The sequence below is a fragment of the Chrysochloris asiatica genome, unplaced genomic scaffold, assembly GCF_000296735.1.
Source record: "Chrysochloris asiatica unplaced genomic scaffold, ChrAsi1.0 scaffold00026, whole genome shotgun sequence".
In the NCBI taxonomy this organism is placed as follows: domain Eukaryota; kingdom Metazoa; phylum Chordata; class Mammalia; order Afrosoricida; family Chrysochloridae; genus Chrysochloris; species Chrysochloris asiatica.
In genome coordinates, this window is record NW_006408544.1 from 3,620,289 (window position 1) to 3,637,096 (window position 16,808).

Sequence of the window (16,808 nt, forward strand, 5' to 3'; positions counted from 1 at the left end):
ACTCCACGGCACATAACAACAACAAAAACTCTGTGAAGGGAATCCTGGTGTGGCGCTGTGGGTTAATGCACCAGACTGCAAAGCCATTTGAACTGCAAGGTCAGAGGTTCAAGCTCACCAGCTGCTCCTTGGAAACACTATATAGGGTCGCCATCAGTAGGAACTGACTCTAAGGCACTTAATAACAACTCTGTGAAAGGATTAGCTAGGTGTGACAAGAAAGTAAATAGAGAAGATAAAAAGGTTAAACATGGGCAGCCTTATTGTAAGATGGGACTAGCCAGGGAATAATTACAGTTCTTCCTTTTATAGATGAAACAATGTCTCCATGCAAATGAGATTTGAATACACTCAGTTTTGATACATCAGGTTCTTTTAGACAGAACTTTTTCTGTCTATATTTCAAGTTTAACTTTTCCAGAGGTAGAATCCAACTGTGAGGTCTTGTTGCATCTTCAGAATTTCTATATCCTCTTTGATTATTTTCAGTATTTATATCCCCAGCATTTAATTTTGGTTACATTTTTATGTAACGTTAAGCTCTTAATATATTCCTTCAGATTTTGTTAACACCAAAGTGACCTCAAAAAGGAAGGGAAATGGCTTCTGAATCAGAAACCCTGAATCCCAGTGCTCGAATAATGACCTTTTATCCAACTATGGAGGAGTTCCGGAACTTCAGTCGCTACATTGCTTACATTGAATCCCAAGGAGCTCATCGTGCTGGTCTGGCCAAGGTAAGGGATGGGATCATTCAATGTGGCTTTTGTTACAGAGGGCAGCAATGTGATTTCTTCTAAGTGAAGGCCAGAAGAACTGGGTTTTACCAAAAAGTTAGGTGAGGTGATGAGTGTATGCAGTCCTGTTCACAAGTTTAATTCGTCTTGTTGATATCAGAAGAATCAGTGCTTTGAGGAAGGAGGAGAATTCCTTAGAATTGTCAGTAAAAGCAGGTAAAGAGCCAGTGTTTCCAGGACAGATGCTGTGATTTTTTTTTTGTTTATCCTTGTCACAGAGCACTTGGGTCATCCAAAGTCTCTGACTCTGATTTCAGTGTCACTGAGTACCCTCAGACTTGACTTTCCATGTGTACTTTCTTCTAAGGAGGAATTCCAGACAACACGAGTCTTTTGATCCTTAAAATTTGAAGTTGGTGTGTACAGTTTTTTTCCTCCTGTGAGTTAGCTTAGTTTTTTTTTTTCTCCTGAGTCAAATCAACCCAAAATATGTTCTGTCAGAATCACGTAAATAAATAAAATGAATTCATTTCTGGAAGGATCTTCAAGAAACTCAGAGCCAGAGGACTCAGCTACAGAAGGAGGCATTCTACTTGGCTGTCTCATGTGGTTTGGATTTTCTACCCTGTGTCTGTATATTTTTGAATTTGAACAAAAGAAAGCAACAACATTGATTATAAAACTGAGGAATAGTCTTTGGGTGTCGGCACCTCCGCCAAGGCTTAGATACTTCCATCTTTACACTTATGCTGATATTGTATAACTGGTAGAAACAGCACTTTCAGTTGTTGTTTTTTGTTTGTGTATGTGTGTGGTTTGACTTCATTATCTTTTTAATACCATTTTTTCCAGGACTTTTGAAAGTTTCTCCTATGTTTCTTCTTGTGCATCCATTATGGATCCAACTCATTCTTTTTTTTCTCATGTTAATTATCTTATTAAATTATTACTATTGCTGACTGAATAGGTAATATATTTACGTGGATGACAAACAAAAAGCTTTTAGGAGGTATATATTTTGAAGTGTCATTCGCAATTGTAAGAGTATAGTAAAATAGTATTTTTAATTATTTTTTGAGAGAGTCCTGTAGTTAGATTGACAAGTATTACCTTAGGGCATTGAAACTAGGCAACCAATTAGTGGCAGAACTGGATCAGGGTTAGTTAGCATGGCAGGGTTACTTCAGTGTCTGGTGAGTGTTTTAAAGACATGGTAAGTTTCTGGAAAACTTGACTGTTATATTGGATAGCAAACAACCTACACACTTTGCTGGACTCTAATGGGATTTGTAAATTTCTTATCCATCTCTTTGTTTCCTGTGTTCCCTACAGGTTGTTCCTCCAAAGGAGTGGAAGCCACGAACCTCCTATGATGATATTGATGATCTGGTCATTCCTGCCCCTATCCAACAGCTGGTGACTGGACAGTCTGGCCTCTTTACCCAATACAACATACAGAAGAAGGCCATGACTGTTCGAGAGTTCCGCAAGATAGCCAATAGTGATAAGTGAGTGAAAACACACCACTCTCTACCTGTCATAGAACCTAGCATCTCACCCTCAGAGCTGTCTCCAAACGCATGACCATCCTGAAGAACAGTTTCCTCAGCTCTAGCGTCTGTCCTTTATTTGCATTTTATGGGAGCATTTCTTTCTCTCAGTACTGTGTCACAGCCTAAACCTGTCCATGTTCTTATAAAAAGTTGTCCTGTTATTTTTCCATCAAGGGGAGAATCATTTTCTTATTCTGATAAATTGGTAAGTAGCAAAGAAGAAAGTTGGAGAGGATTCAGGAGCTTCTGCCGATAGTCTTGGTTATCCAGCAGTGGCCTTAGTTGGATCATCTGTCTTCACTCATGCTGAAACTCCTCAGTATACACTTAGTTGCTGTTCCTTTTTTTTTTTTTTTTTTGCCTCCAACATTAACAAAGTGCAAATAATCTACTAAACTGGTTGTAATCTGCACATTCTTCTTCTTATTTTTTTTTTCTGCTTCTAATATTTAACTCATTTTACTTCAAGATTCACAGATGATGAATTTAGTGTTTCCTTCATTCTTTTCTGGTGGATCTTTTTTAATCCTCTTTCTGGAATCTTCTTTCATGTTTACTTCTTAATTTTGAGTTTCCACAAGGATTCGTCCCTTTTCCCTTGCTTCTTTTTGGAGTTGTTTTGGTCTTGATTTCAGCCAGTCAGACAAGTTACGCCCTCACTGTGAAGGAGTCCCGAGACAGAGCTCTTTTAGCCTGCTAGTGTTCTTCCTTTGGGGGTGGCGCTTCACCTGCTTTTCAGTCTCTCTCATCAGGTCTTGCTTTTTGTATTGCTGTTCTCTACTTTCTTTCCATTGGACTCACCACAATTCTGATTGAGATTATTATTTTCTAATTTTATTAATAACCGAACTCTTAAAATATCTGTGTTGCTGTCCCCTGTTTACAATGTGAGGAATTATGTAAAGGCATGGAGAAGTGTGCTTTCCTCTGTAGATGGAAGGCTGTGTTCTTCTTACATCTGTGTCACGTGTCTGTGCTATATCTGTTTCTCACTCAGGCTGTAGCCCCCTGCTTGCTTTTTCTTATTAGCATATGCTAGACTTTTCCTTCTTTCAGAAGAGCTTTTCCTTTCTTTTAAATTTGAAATTCACCCTATTTTCCTTCACCCTGAAATGTAACACCTTGATTTCTGTCTGCATGTCCAGGCAACTGTAATAAAACCCAGTAGTTAAAAATCCAAGTTTAAAAAACAGATCTGTTGGAAAAATTAAGCCATATTGATTACAGATCTGCTTAAAAAAAAAGCAGCAGAAAGCCACAGAGGATGGTAGTACATCGTAGAGAGGGTGAGCAGCAGAAAGCTGCTGAGGAGAGGCAGTGTTACTGGAACTCAGGAGTTGAGGCCACCAAGAAAATGCTGGAACTATGGAGAAAAGGAGAGTCTGGAGGACATAAAGTCGCAGAGGAAACGTAAATGGTGCTGGAGACACTGTAGGAAACAGGAGAGGAGAACTACCCTGGCTTCTCCTCCCCTCCAACCTTGCAGTCTTCAGCCAGTGTCACTTAGAGTTCAAAGCTCCTGAAAGCCAGAGAGCAGATGAGAGAGGGAAATAGAGGAGAGCCAAGAGGGACTGGGAAAGGCTGTAAGATCAAGTAAGCAAGCAAATGATTGGCACAGACATTAAGACTTATGTGCGGGGTTTTCTTAATGATTGTTACTCTCATTTTACCCAAGATGCCTTCATCATGATTCTCTGTTGTAAATAAACCCTTGTCAATAAATGTGAAAAATATAGTTCACAACAACAACAAAAAACTAACAGATCTGTTGGAGGTAAGGGATAGCTATATAGATCTACATATTTCAGTTTATATAATGTAGGGTTCCCCAAGAACAACAATTGTGAGGTTGGCTCAGGACCAGGCAGTGTTTTGTTCTGTTGTGCATAGCGTTTCTGAGTCAGTACCGACTCGATGACACCTAACAACAACAACAATAAAGGCATAACATTTAATACGTTTGGATCGATACACTTGTTGTTAAGTGCCATTGAATCGATTCCGACCCATAGCAACCCTGCATAGGGTTTCCGAGGATCAGCTGGTGAACTTGAACCGCTGACCTTGCAGTTCAAACGGTTTTGCAGTCTGACGCATTAATCCACAGCGCCCCACATAATAATATCTTTTAGGAAGGATTTTTTGTTGAATGTTGGCCACTGCACAGGGTGCTGGACTTGTAGCAATGAAACAGAAATGAGCCCTCTTGGGGCAGCTTCCTTTATATTGGTGCAGGGAAGTGAATGCCATTAGCGGCCACTGCATTTTCACATAGTGGCTGATTTGGGATGGCTGTGGATATAGTCGGGCTCATAGTTCTTTTTTCTTACAAGTTTGTAAGCCCCATTTCTCCCAGGTGGCTCGGATGCTCCTCAATCTAGCAGGGTGTAATTTTTTTTGTTTTTTTTTTTAATGTTTTATTGTGAATTATGTGATAGTTTACATGGGAGAACATTAGTTTTACATTCATCCTATCGTATATTGTTTCATTGCTATGGTTACAATCCCCTCCATGCATCATCAACTAACCAAAGGGTATACGCTACAAGCATGCCCCCTGGTCATCAGCACACAGCCCCTCTCCCTCTCTGTGTCTAAAGTTGCAGGGTGTAATTTAAGTGGAATCTATTTAGAAAGTTGAGGATATTGTTTATCCTAAGGAAGCTGTGTTTAAATCTGAGGTTCTATTGTCGCCTTCAGGCCCAGAGAAGGGATATTGAGGGAGTTGCTTACAGTCTTGAAGGTCAAAGTTATTTAAGATGTCTTGCTGTTCCTACACCAGGGTATTCTGTCTTATATGATTCATGCCTAATGAGTTGAATCCCTCATTAGTGGATAATCTTTCATTTTTGCTTTTTGAAAGGTACTGTACCCCACGCTATAGTGAGTTTGAAGAGCTTGAGCGGAAATACTGGAAAAACCTCACATTTAATCCCCCAATCTATGGTGCAGATGTGAATGGCACACTCTATGAAAAGGTGAGAGTCACTGGAAACCCCCAGTGCAGCATTTTGATGATTTTGTGGCAGAAAATCATTTTGATAAGGCTTTGGTACATAGTAGGCACTTAAAAACTGTGTGGTGAATGGGTGAAGAAAGAGTTGAATGATCTATCAGCAGCTGATGGCAGTGTATTCACTTAATTCTGGGTATTTTTACATGTGACTGAATTCTATTTCTCCCACTGTACATGTGAATTGAATGATGTGGTGTTCTTTTCAAGGGCTGTTAGCATAATCTGTGGGTGGTAGCTGAGGAGTTCTTGAGAGGGTGGGATCACAGAAAATGAGAGACAATGTGGTTTCTGCAGGAAAAAAGATCACTGACTAATGAAAAAGAGTTTATATTCAAGGAGAGAAGCATGTTTAGAGTTTCAGAATCCCTCAAGATTTTGTGAAAAAGCTATTTTAAAAAATTGCCTTGTGTTATGTGATAGGTAATGTCTTTTGGCATGCCTTACTAATGGCAAAACAGGGGACTATTTGGAACTGTCTGTGAAAGATGATAAATTAATTCAAGAACTATTCCTCAGATATATTTTAATGTTTTTGGAAATAATTGGAAGGTAGGACTTTAAAAAATGAATACCAGGTTTGTTGGTGACAGCCTTCCTAGGTGGTTGGAAATCACATTTATAGGGATGAATGGCAGGAAGAAGCTCATATAATCTGAGGTGGGAAGGTAAAAAAGCAGGGCTGAATGGACTTACCAACTCAGGAAAAGGCTTTGGATGACAATTGTAGACTTTAACTGAAGGCACTGACCTGTGAAAATTGGGGATGGAAAAGCCACAAAATTGGAATAGTTAATTCTTGTGGGGTTGTTTGTGTGTGTGTGTGTGTGTGGTTCTTTAAGAGTTCTTTCCTATTTTGATTTCCATTTCTTTGATTTCAATTCAAATAACTTCCTTCTGGGGTTTAGAGTGGGTGTCATTTCCGTAGCATCTTCCCTATACTGGTGACTTTTCACTAAGTGGGATTTGCCTTTTGGTGGTGGGTGTGAAAAGTGAGTGAGGGGTGCTGCGGTCTTGATGCCCATGCTGTTTGACAGTCTTCCACAGCTTTCGTGTGACCTACTCTGGTTTATATGTTTAGCGTCTTGGTTGGTTATTGTTCGGTGTAACTTGCAGTGGATTGTCATTTCCTTTTGCAGCATGTTGATGAGTGGAATATTGGTCGGTTGAGAACCATCCTGGACTTGGTAGAAAAGGAGAGTGGGATCACCATTGAGGGCGTGAATACCCCCTACCTATACTTTGGCATGTGGAAGACATCCTTTGCCTGGCATACCGAAGACATGGATCTGTACAGCATCAATTACTTGCATTTCGGAGAGCCAAAGTCCTGGTAAAGTCAGCCAGCAGTTGGCACTGGGGCACTGTAATGATAAGGGTTTCTCATCTCTGATATGTGTAGGAATTGCTTGGGGATCTGTTAAAATGCAGATCTGACTCAGTAAGCCTGCTTGACATTCTGCATTTCATACACATTTCCAAGTGAGGAGATGCTGCTGGAGCTCTGGTGCTTCGACCATCTTTTGCGTAGCAAGGCCTCAGAGAGCAGGGCACTTCATACCATTGTACCTGTTGCCACTGAGTTGATTCTGATTTATAGTGACCCTCTGCTGGTGGTGCTTATGTGCCGTGGAATCAGTTCCAACTCATAGCGACCCTGTATAGGGTTTCTGAGGCTGTAAATCTTGATGGGAGCAGAAAGTCTCATCTTTCTCCTATGAAATGGCTGGTAGTTTTGAACTGCTGACCTTGAGGTTTGCAGCCTGACTCGTAACCACTATGCTACCAGAGCTCCTAGTGACCCTCTAGCATGGTAGAAATGCTCCTTAGGATCCCAAGGTTGTAACTCTTTTTTTTTTTTTAAGGTTTTTGTTGTCGATTGAGTGAAAGTTTTCAGGGCACATCATTGGTTTCACATCCAATCATACACCTTGTTTCATTACATTGATTATAATCCCCTCCACATACCATCAGTTAACAAGAGTTTCTCTCTATCCTCTTTAGCTTTTTTTTCTTTTTGGGAAAAACTTTGCCTTTTTGGAATTTACAGTCTTGGCTTTTAGGGAAGGTTTTTAAATTTATCTGTGGGTATCCAGGGCTCATGTATGGAATTACTAACCAGCATAACTGAATAATCAGATAAGGGACATTTTGCTATGTCTGCTAGGTGACTAAAGTCTGATCCTCAGAGCCTATGGTTTGGACGGTCAGCAACGCTTGGGCCCACAGGGCCTTGAACTCCTGACCAAGGTTGTCTTAACGAGAGCAGACAACTTCATCTTTTTATTTCTAAGTGGCTGGTGGGTTTGAACTGCTGACCATAATCTACTATGCCACCAGGTCTTCTTAATATCCTTTGTGTGGAAGCAGAAGTTGGCTGAGTTGCTGAGAGCCAAAGGGGCTATTCCATGCTGCCCCTCAGCTTTCTAATTTCTGTTTCTGAAGAGGCCTGAGGAATTTTTTAGAGGCAGACTTCCAAAATGAGAGTCACTCTTTCAGATGGTATAAAGTTTTCTTTTCTTCAGGGAAAATATTTGTAGAGAAGTAGTGTGTACTTGTAGTCTTGGGGTGGCACTGTGGGTTAATGTGTTGAACTGCCAGACCACAAGGTTGGCAGTTCAAGTTCACCAGCCGCTTCTCAGAAACCCCATATAGAGTCGCTATGAGTCAGCACTCCACAGCGTTTAACCATAGCAACCAACAGTATTTACTTTTACATCGAGAATGCAGTGCTACTCAACATATACTTCTTGCGCTCCACGATGCTCCCATTGTAGCTGGGGAGACTGAGATTTGTATGTTCTTTTCTCCCTGGGCGGATCGTCTGTCAATCTCAGCATTTTCATGAAGGTGTTATAGATAACAATGGTGAATAAGGGAGATATGGGATACCTGCCCCCACACAGCTGGAAGACTGGTTAGGAGATGGAAAGTGAAAGGTGTGAGAGAATGATCACACGCTGTGAGAGAGGCTCTGATGGAGAATTAGTAGCTGCTACAGTCACTGTGAATCGAAACCAACTCAACAACAGCATAGGTCTAGTAGTACAGTGGGTTATGAGTCGGGCTGCTAACCGAAGGTCCACAGTTTGAATCTAACAGTCACTCCATGGGAGAAAGATGAGCCTTTTTGTTCCGGTAAAGATTTTCAGCCTCTGAAACCCTATAGAGGGTTAATACAGAGTCAGAACCAACTTGATGGCACACAACTACTGCCACCACCATAGGTCTACAGGAATCCTGGTGTGGCGCTGTAGATTGAGTACTGGTCAGCTGACTGCAAAGTTGACAGTTCCAACCCACCAGCTGCTCTGTGGAGCAGGAGAAAGGAGGCTGTCTGTTTTTGTAAAGATTTACAGTCTCTGAAACCCTAGGGAGCAAGTCTGCTCTGTTCCATACAGTCGCTATGAGCAGCAATCGACTCGATGGCAGTGGCTTGGGTTTAGTTTTGATTAAAGTATTTATGTAATCATTAGAAAGCCTTCTCTCAAGATGAAAATGGAAATCCAGTGTTGGGGAATTTGGAGTAAACAATGGTAAAGAAACAAAAGCTAAATTTGCAGATCCTCCAAATCCAGCCACCTAGGGAAGGAAATGGAGCATCATCACAGGGTCTTCACAGAGTCAAAAAGACAGTTTCCTAAGAAGAAAGGAAAATGAAGATGGATTTAATTTCCAAGCCTCCTCATGACCTGCCCATGTCACCCTCTAAGCCACACCAGTCATTTCTCGTCCTCATACACAGCACCCGTGTAGAGATCTCCCTACAGTTCCCTAAACACACTGAGCTTTCATCCTTGGGTCTGGACAAACGCAGCTGCACCCACCTTTCCTCTGTGTACCAGAGGCAGTTCCGCTCACGAATCCTACCACCAGTCTACCTAGCTAATGCCTCCTTATTGTTGGTCTCAGCTTAGTCATCCCCTCCTCCAAGGAACCCTTCTCTTATCCCTTCCTATGTAGACCTATGTTGTTATTGTAAGTGCTGTTGAGTCAGTTCTGATTTACAGTAACCCTGTATAGAGTTTCTCAGCCTTTAATTCTTCAAGGGAGCAGAAAGCCTCATCTTTCTCTCCTTGCTAATGAAGCTATTAGGGATGGGGAAAGTTTTGTTGTTACTGTATGATAATCTTTCAATGCAAAGGTCAAAATAGAGTTATTGTGAGTTTTAAAGTACAAAGTTTTAAGTTTTTTACAAGTTTTAAATACTCTGAGGGTTTTTTCTTAGGAGTTCTGTGGTGTCTGGACACTTAGTGGCTAGAAGAGTAATTCATCATTGAGTAATCAGTATAAGTGTTAGGGAGAAGGGAACTTGCATTCCTTGGCATATACAGGACCAGAGGTGTTAAAGGAATCCATTTTCACTAGCTCTCCGTATTTTCTCTCTTCTGCTCCAGCTAGGTGTCTGTCAGGCTCTGCATGCCACCGTTCTTTGTTAAACAATTTGTACATGAACACCACCACAAAGGAGAGAAACATTCAGTGCATACCTTAAATTATCATAAATCTTGGCTCATGATAAGTATTCAATAAATGTCTTGTTAAATGAACATCAATTAAATTCCCTCATACTTGGTTAGGTGTCGGCTCCTCACTCCTCTGCCCCAACAGTCTAATATGTCACTTCTGCAGATTTTTTTGTAGTTTTTGTGCTTGGAAGGTAAGCTATCTTGAGAGTGGGAACAAGCCCCTCAGCTCCTGTGTTGACCCCTGCTCAGGCTCCAATGATCTTCTGTGATTACAGGTACTCTGTCCCCCCAGAGCATGGAAAACGGCTGGAGCGCCTCGCCAAAGGTACTGTGTCTTCTCCAAACACCAGTCTGGATTCCCCTGCGAGCGACACTGGTAGCTCGAAAATGTGGTCATATTCTTTCCCACATATTAGGAATTGAATTGGGTCTCCCAAAACTGTGTTGTAAATCCTAACCTCTAGGACTGTCATTATATTCCCATTTGGGAATGGATTGTCTTTGCTGTGTGTTAATAAGACAGGATTAGTGTAGAGTGTGTCTCCAGTCAATCTCCTTTGATCTATAAAAGCGATTAAAACAATCAAGGAAGAGTAGCAAGGATGCTGGGGAAGAGAGCTGCTGAGCTGCATGAAAGTCCCCAAAAGCAGAAGCTCAAAGCCACAAGGACCTTCCTCTAGATCGTACAGGAAAAAAGCCTTCTCCTAGGACTGGTGCCCTGAGTTTGGACTTCTAGTCTCCGAAATTAAGAGAAAACTTAAAGTGTGCTTGATAAAGCTACCCAGTTGTATTCCTGTTAACAGTAGCACTAGACAACTAAGACACACGACATGTGAGTGGTGGATGATCTAGGCTGCCAGATTGGGCATCTTAGCAGAACTGTGGAGAGCACAGACGTCCCCTGCTTTGTCCTGAGAAGAAACTCACTGGTTCTCCCTTTGGCTGCCTTGTACTCTTTTTTTAAAAAAATGTTTTATTGTGAGTTATGTGATAGTTTATATAGGAGAACATTAGCTTTGCATTCATTCTATCGCCATGGTTAAAATCCCCTCCATGCATCATCAACCAACCAAAGGGTACACCCCAAAGCCTACCCCCTGGTTGTTAGCACACAGTCCCTCTCCCTCTCTGGGTCTAGAGCCCTCAGCCACTCCATCTATCTACATCATCATCTCTGCCTCCATCTCTGGTGTCACTGTTTCTCTGGGTAGAGTCCCGCTCTCCGCTCTTCTCCCTTGATGGTCCTAGGGATCTCTCTGCTCTTGAACTGCAAAGTCAACTATTCCCCGCCTTTTGCTACAAAATGTCTACCTTTACATTTCCAACCCTCACAGTCAGTCCTGATAGTAATTATTCACTATTGTGCCACATGAGTGCTATCCCTATCTCCTTTCATCAGCCCTGCCCAGACAGATTGGATACTACTCAGTGGAGATTCTACCTTCCTCCACACCCTCTGGATCTAGGCTCCTTGTACTCATTTTTATCAGGCAGAGTTCTTTTGACCATGGAGAATACATTGGTTAGATTGAGTCTGTTCTTGTTTCCCCCAAACCACAAATATGTAAATTTTGATTCTTTTACATAGAAATCAATAGATATGTACCTTGACAGGGAGGACTTATTTCAAGAGAGCTTGGGTAGTCTAACCTGTAGCTGTGTTATTAACAAAAGATTGCGCATAGAACGGAGTGGAGAAAGGTTCTAGAATGTTTTAAAGCTCTTTATAAGGACAGAGGGTGGCTTGTATGATCTCAGTCCCTGATGCCTTATGTGGGAGAGAGACTAGCGGGCTCATCAAGTCTTAGCATTGACTTGAGGCTAGAAGGGTCCTTGGAAATCACAGTAGCAGTCCGCTCTCCTCAAATGACTGGGTTACTGCTCTGTAGAGTGTTGTGTGATTAACCTATGCCCATTTTCAATTAAACAGGCTTTTTTCCAGGAAGTGCTCAAAGCTGTGAGGCTTTTCTCAGGCATAAGATGACCCTGATTTCTCCTTTAATGCTGAAGAAATATGGAATTCCCTTTGACAAGGTGAGCTGATTTTATATACAGATGTCCTCAGGCTTACACAGAAACCACCCTTTCTGGTCTGTTTTCAGAAGATCTTTCTTTTGTTAATCACTCTACACAACAGGTGTGGGCCAAAGCTGAGTGAACTCTCTAACAACATTTTGATCTATGAGTATTAAGGGAGGGACAGCTGTACCTTACTAATGCCCAGAGGAGAGTCAAACTCCCTTGCACAATATTAATTTGGAACAATATAGCCACTTTTCACTTAACCACATGGTTAGGTTCCAAAGACCAAGTCGTTAATGTGAAAGTTGGCATAGTGTGAAAATGCAGGAGGATCACATCATTACATAACTGCCAAATTAATCATGTAACTGCCAAATCGCTGAGAATCATGGCCCAGCCAATCTCACATAACTCTCAGCCAGTGTTACTCTTGCCTCGATGTTTGCTACTGCCAGATGTATGTCGTTAAGTGAAAAACAGGTGAATAGTTGGTGTTTTTTTTTTTTTGGTTCAATGAAAGTGAAATGTTATTGATGGACCCGGGCCATGGGCCTCAAAAGAACCCCACTAGTGGGTGGCAGGGGAGCCGGCAGAGAGGGGTCCTTATTTGACCTTCTTCTAGGGGGGCAGGTTGTTGGTGTGGCCACACGGAGTGGAAGCGAGCATAGCTCTAGCAGCAGATCATCTTGTCACAGTTATACTCCTGGGTGAGCTGGCTCAGGGAAGGCGCGATGATACCTCCGTGCAGACGCAGCACCAGGTGCAGGGTGGACTCTTTGTGGATATTGTAGTCTGAGAGAGTGCGGCTATCCGTCAGCTGTTTACCCGCAAAAATCAGACGCTGCTGGTCAGTGGGGATACCCTCCTTGTCTTGGATTTTGGCTTTGACATTCTCGATGGTGTCACTGGGCTCCACCTCAAGAGTGATGGTCTTGTCCGTCAGGGTCTTCACAAAGATCTGCCTCTCTGCGTCTGCCGATTGGCTGCCTTGCTGAAGAGTGCGAATAGTTATTTCATTTGGCCTAATTGTGAAATGTCAGTGAGACAAGTGAGGAGTAGATGTAGTTAGAGCCATGGCATCTGAGGTGTCAGAGCTGTGCAGTCCACAGAAGGTGACACTAAGGCCCAAATGACTTTGTGGCCTATCCTTAATTACTCAGCTAAGTTGTGGCAGAGCTGGGGCTCCGAATCCCACCTCTGTAGTCTTTCTGCTGTTTGATGTAGTGAATGTCTGCTCTTGTTCAGGTGACTCAAGAAGCCGGAGAGTTTATGATCACTTTCCCTTATGGTTACCATGCTGGCTTTAATCATGGCTTCAACTGTGCAGAATCTACAAATTTTGCTACCCGGAGGTGGATTGAGTATGGCAAACAAGCTGTCCTGGTAAGTCCTCTTGATTTCTTTAACACTATAACTCAAAATGTCTAGTCAAACAAATTCTTGTTAGGAATACTGGTTGGTTATCAGAACACTTCTTTGAACTTTTGAAATTCAGAAACAGAATTGCCAGAAATGTACAAAAGTGCCAAATTTTGTCTTCATAAAGAATTGGAGAAAGAAATTGTTCAGATTTGGGACATAAAAAGTGAAGTTCCTGTCATAAAAGTGCCAACAACTTCCTCTGCAGAAATGAAAAAGTTAATATTCAAATTTATGTGGAATGGCAAGGGGTCTGCAATAGTCAAATCAGCCTTGAGAAAGGACAGAGTTAGAGACCTTATACTTACTGATTTCAAAACAAATTACAAAGCTCAGTAATCGGAACAGCCTGGCACTGGTTTAGTGATAGGCACATAGACCAGTGGAATATAATTGAGGGTTCAGAAATAAATCCCCATCTGTGGTCATTTGACTTTTGATGAGAGTGCTAAGTCCGTTGAATAGGAAAAGAACAATCTCTTTAATAAGTAGTGTTGGAACAACTGGATCTCCATATACAAAAGAATGAAGCTGAACTAGCGCCTTATTGTTAAGTGCTGTCAAGTCTCTTCTGACTCATAGTGACCCCTGTATAGGGTTGCAAGAAGTGGCTGGTGGGTTTGAACCACCAACTTTGTGGTCCAGTGTATTATCCCACAGCTATTAAAAAAACAAACAAAAAAAAACTGAAAATGGATCAAAGACCTAAATGTGAGAACTAAACCCATAAGAAACCAATAGAGGAATGCTTCAGGATCTAGGTTTTAACAATGAATTCTTAGATAAGACACTAAAAGCATGCGCAGCTAAAGACAAAATAGATGAATTGAGCTTTACAAGAGTGCCATTCCTTTGGTCATTAGGCATCGAAACCACATCCACACATTACTTCAGCTACTCGGAGATTTCTGTTGAGAAATTTTTAGAGATTTACTTTGACTTTAGGCAAATAGCAGGGCTGGGCCTTTGACCACCAGCTAGTGTGGTTTTGGCATGGATCGACAGCAGATGATGGTGGGTACTGACCATCCTGTGAATTAGATGCAGGGCTCTGATGGGTCACCATGCTCCATCAGTGCTCTGGTGGACTTGGCCCAGCACCATGCATGCTCTGCCCCCTGTTCTCTGCTTCCTCCCTTTGGGAAGCTTCTGCAAGGACACTGTGCTCTCCGCCTGTGAACCATGGGCACGTTAGTGCTTTTTCTCATTTGTGAGAAGGTGGTGGGATTGGGGGTAAGGTGGGAGCAGTAAAGCTTGCTCATCTGTGGTTCCTCTATTACTTGTGCAGTGCTCGTGCAGAAAAGATATGGTGAAGATCTCCATGGATGTGTTTGTGAGGAAGTTCCAGCCAGAAAGGTACAAACTTTGGAAAGCCGGCAAGGACAGCACAGTTATTGACCATACTCTGCCCACGCCAGAAGCAGCTGAGTTTCTTAAGGAGAGTGAACTGCCCGCAAGAGCTGGTAACAGTGAGGAATGTCCAGAGGAGGATATGCAAGGGGTCGAGGACGGAGAAGAGGGATACCTGAAGAGAAGGTAACCTGGAAGTTCTTCTAGCCCGTGACTGTTTGAGGGAATGGTATCTGGGTGATTTCCAGAGCTTGCAGAGTTGTTTTTAAGTAGGGTGTATGTACACTGTGGGGCTGAGGGTCCTGAATTCTTGGGGTTGGAGTGTGTTCTAGGGAAGACTGCATTTGTCTTGGAGGATGGGCTCACATGTCAGGGCATGGCTCCATCACTTCATGGTTGTTTTCAGAGGAGAGTATGTGGTGACGGGGATGAAGCTAAGGACAGGGGAGGAGTGTGACATACATCTTCCTGTGTTGTCTTTGAACCAGAGGGTTTCTGTCTTCTGAGAAGAACTTTTCCTGGGCCTTGCAGGAGAAAAAGGAGGAAGAATGTGCTAGCCTGTGGTCATGTACTCTGCATACTGTTTCATAAGCCTTACAAGAAATCTGGGAGGTGGGTGGGGGCTTCCCTGGATTCCAGATGATGGGATAGCCTCAGAGGTGACGTTCTGGGATCCCACAACTGAGGCAGAGCTGAGGTTTGAAGCAGTTTGGGCAGGCTCTGGCCATCCACCATCCACTTTAGGTTGTGTGTGAATGTATGCCTGGGTATACATATATTTGGGCTTCTCAAAGGGTTGCTTTCCTTTTTGCAGCCTAGCCAAACACCGTATTGGGACAAAGAGGCACCGAGTTTGTCTTGAAATACCACAAGAGGTGACTCAGAGTGAGCTCTTCCCCAAGGAGGAGCTGAGTTCTGGACAATATGAGATGACAGAATGCCAGGCCACCCTCGCTCCTGTGAGGCCTACCCATAGCTCTGTGCGACAAGTCGAGGATGGTCTCACCTTTCCAGGTGAGTTGATGATGGTATTTTTCCTACAACTCTTAACACCTGTCCTAAGTTAGATACCTCACCTAGTGTAGGGTCACAGGTGAGAAGGGGACAGAGTACATGATTGTAGTATTGTCTGGGGAGTAGTTTGGTTTAGAGGTGTGCAGAGGAGCACAGGGAATATAAAGTGATGACAGGTCAGGAAATACGGATGGTTCTGGTGAAGATGATGAATGAATTAACATCCAGGCTAAGTAGGGATTTTCCAGGCGAATAGAGAGTGAAGGGGGTATTATAGAGAGGGATAGCAGGGGGAGTGGAGATGTGAAACCTCACCATCTACTTAGGGAACTGGTAGTGATTTTCTGTCATTTGAGTATTAGGAGTGTAATGGTGGAAGAGAGTTAGGTTGCCAGGAGGTGAGGTTGGAGAAATGGGAATGAGATGATGGAGGGACTGTCTGTTGTTTGAAGAGTTTGCACCCTCACAGGCTTGAGCTGTGTCTTTGTATTTTAAGAAAGGGACTGGGGTGGTGGTTGTGTGCCATCAAGTTGGTTCCAACGTACAGTGGCGTGATACAAGGCTTCCAAAGCTGTCAATCTCTATGGGAGCAGAAAGCCTCAGCTTTCCTCTTGTGGAGTGACTGGTAAATTCAAACTACTGACCTTGCTGTTAGCAACCCAACGTGTAGTGTACTGTGCTGCCAGAAAGGGAGTGGTGTGGTCTAATAGAGTGTTTTAGTGCGGTCATTGGGGTGGGTGTGTTGATGGTAGATTTGTTCCAATCCAAGATGGGCTTGTATTGATCTCTCTGCTGATGGTTCCTTGAACTGTCTGCTGACTGCCACGCTGCACTAAGGGCTGTGGGGGCCCCTGTGGCTGGGCAGACTTCAGTTCAGCCTGTTTTCTAGGTTGGGTTAGCCAGGTCTGTGCTGAGTCTTCATCTCCTATAGGAGACTTCCGTGGAAATGGCAGCTGCCACTCACTGAGTTGGCTGCTACACACCAGCTTCAGGCTCCCATCTTCCACAGTAATCTTCGTGAGCAACTGCAGAGATAGGTGGTAGGCTACCCAGCGGAGGAAGCTGGAGGCCCACAGAGGCCCTGGAGTGATTCTACAAGTGATGGAGGCAGCATTCAGAGCCGGTCTGACTCCTAGTCCATGTTCTTTTCACTTTGCCTCTCCGTCTTTTTATCAAGTTTGTATGTGTACGTGTGTTTCAGATTATCCTGACTCAACCGAAGTCAAGTTTG

General features: G+C 42.9%; 1 protein-coding gene across 1 annotated transcript in view; it reads left to right on the forward strand.

Annotated features, from left to right (window-relative positions):
• The first annotated feature begins 574 nt into the window (after positions 1-574).
• Positions 575-16,808, forward strand: part of KDM4A (lysine (K)-specific demethylase 4A) — a 46,981-nt gene continuing 30,747 nt past the window's right edge. Inside the window, exons 1-9 of the mRNA XM_006839669.1 lie at positions 575-737; positions 2,070-2,245; positions 5,154-5,268; positions 6,443-6,636; positions 10,048-10,097; positions 11,703-11,806; positions 13,040-13,177; positions 14,502-14,749; positions 15,378-15,577. Of these exons, the coding sequence (XP_006839732.1) occupies positions 600-737; positions 2,070-2,245; positions 5,154-5,268; positions 6,443-6,636; positions 10,048-10,097; positions 11,703-11,806; positions 13,040-13,177; positions 14,502-14,749; positions 15,378-15,577 (1,363 nt within the window). The 5' untranslated portion in view covers positions 575-599. The remainder of the gene's footprint in view (positions 738-2,069; positions 2,246-5,153; positions 5,269-6,442; positions 6,637-10,047; positions 10,098-11,702; positions 11,807-13,039; positions 13,178-14,501; positions 14,750-15,377; positions 15,578-16,808) is intronic.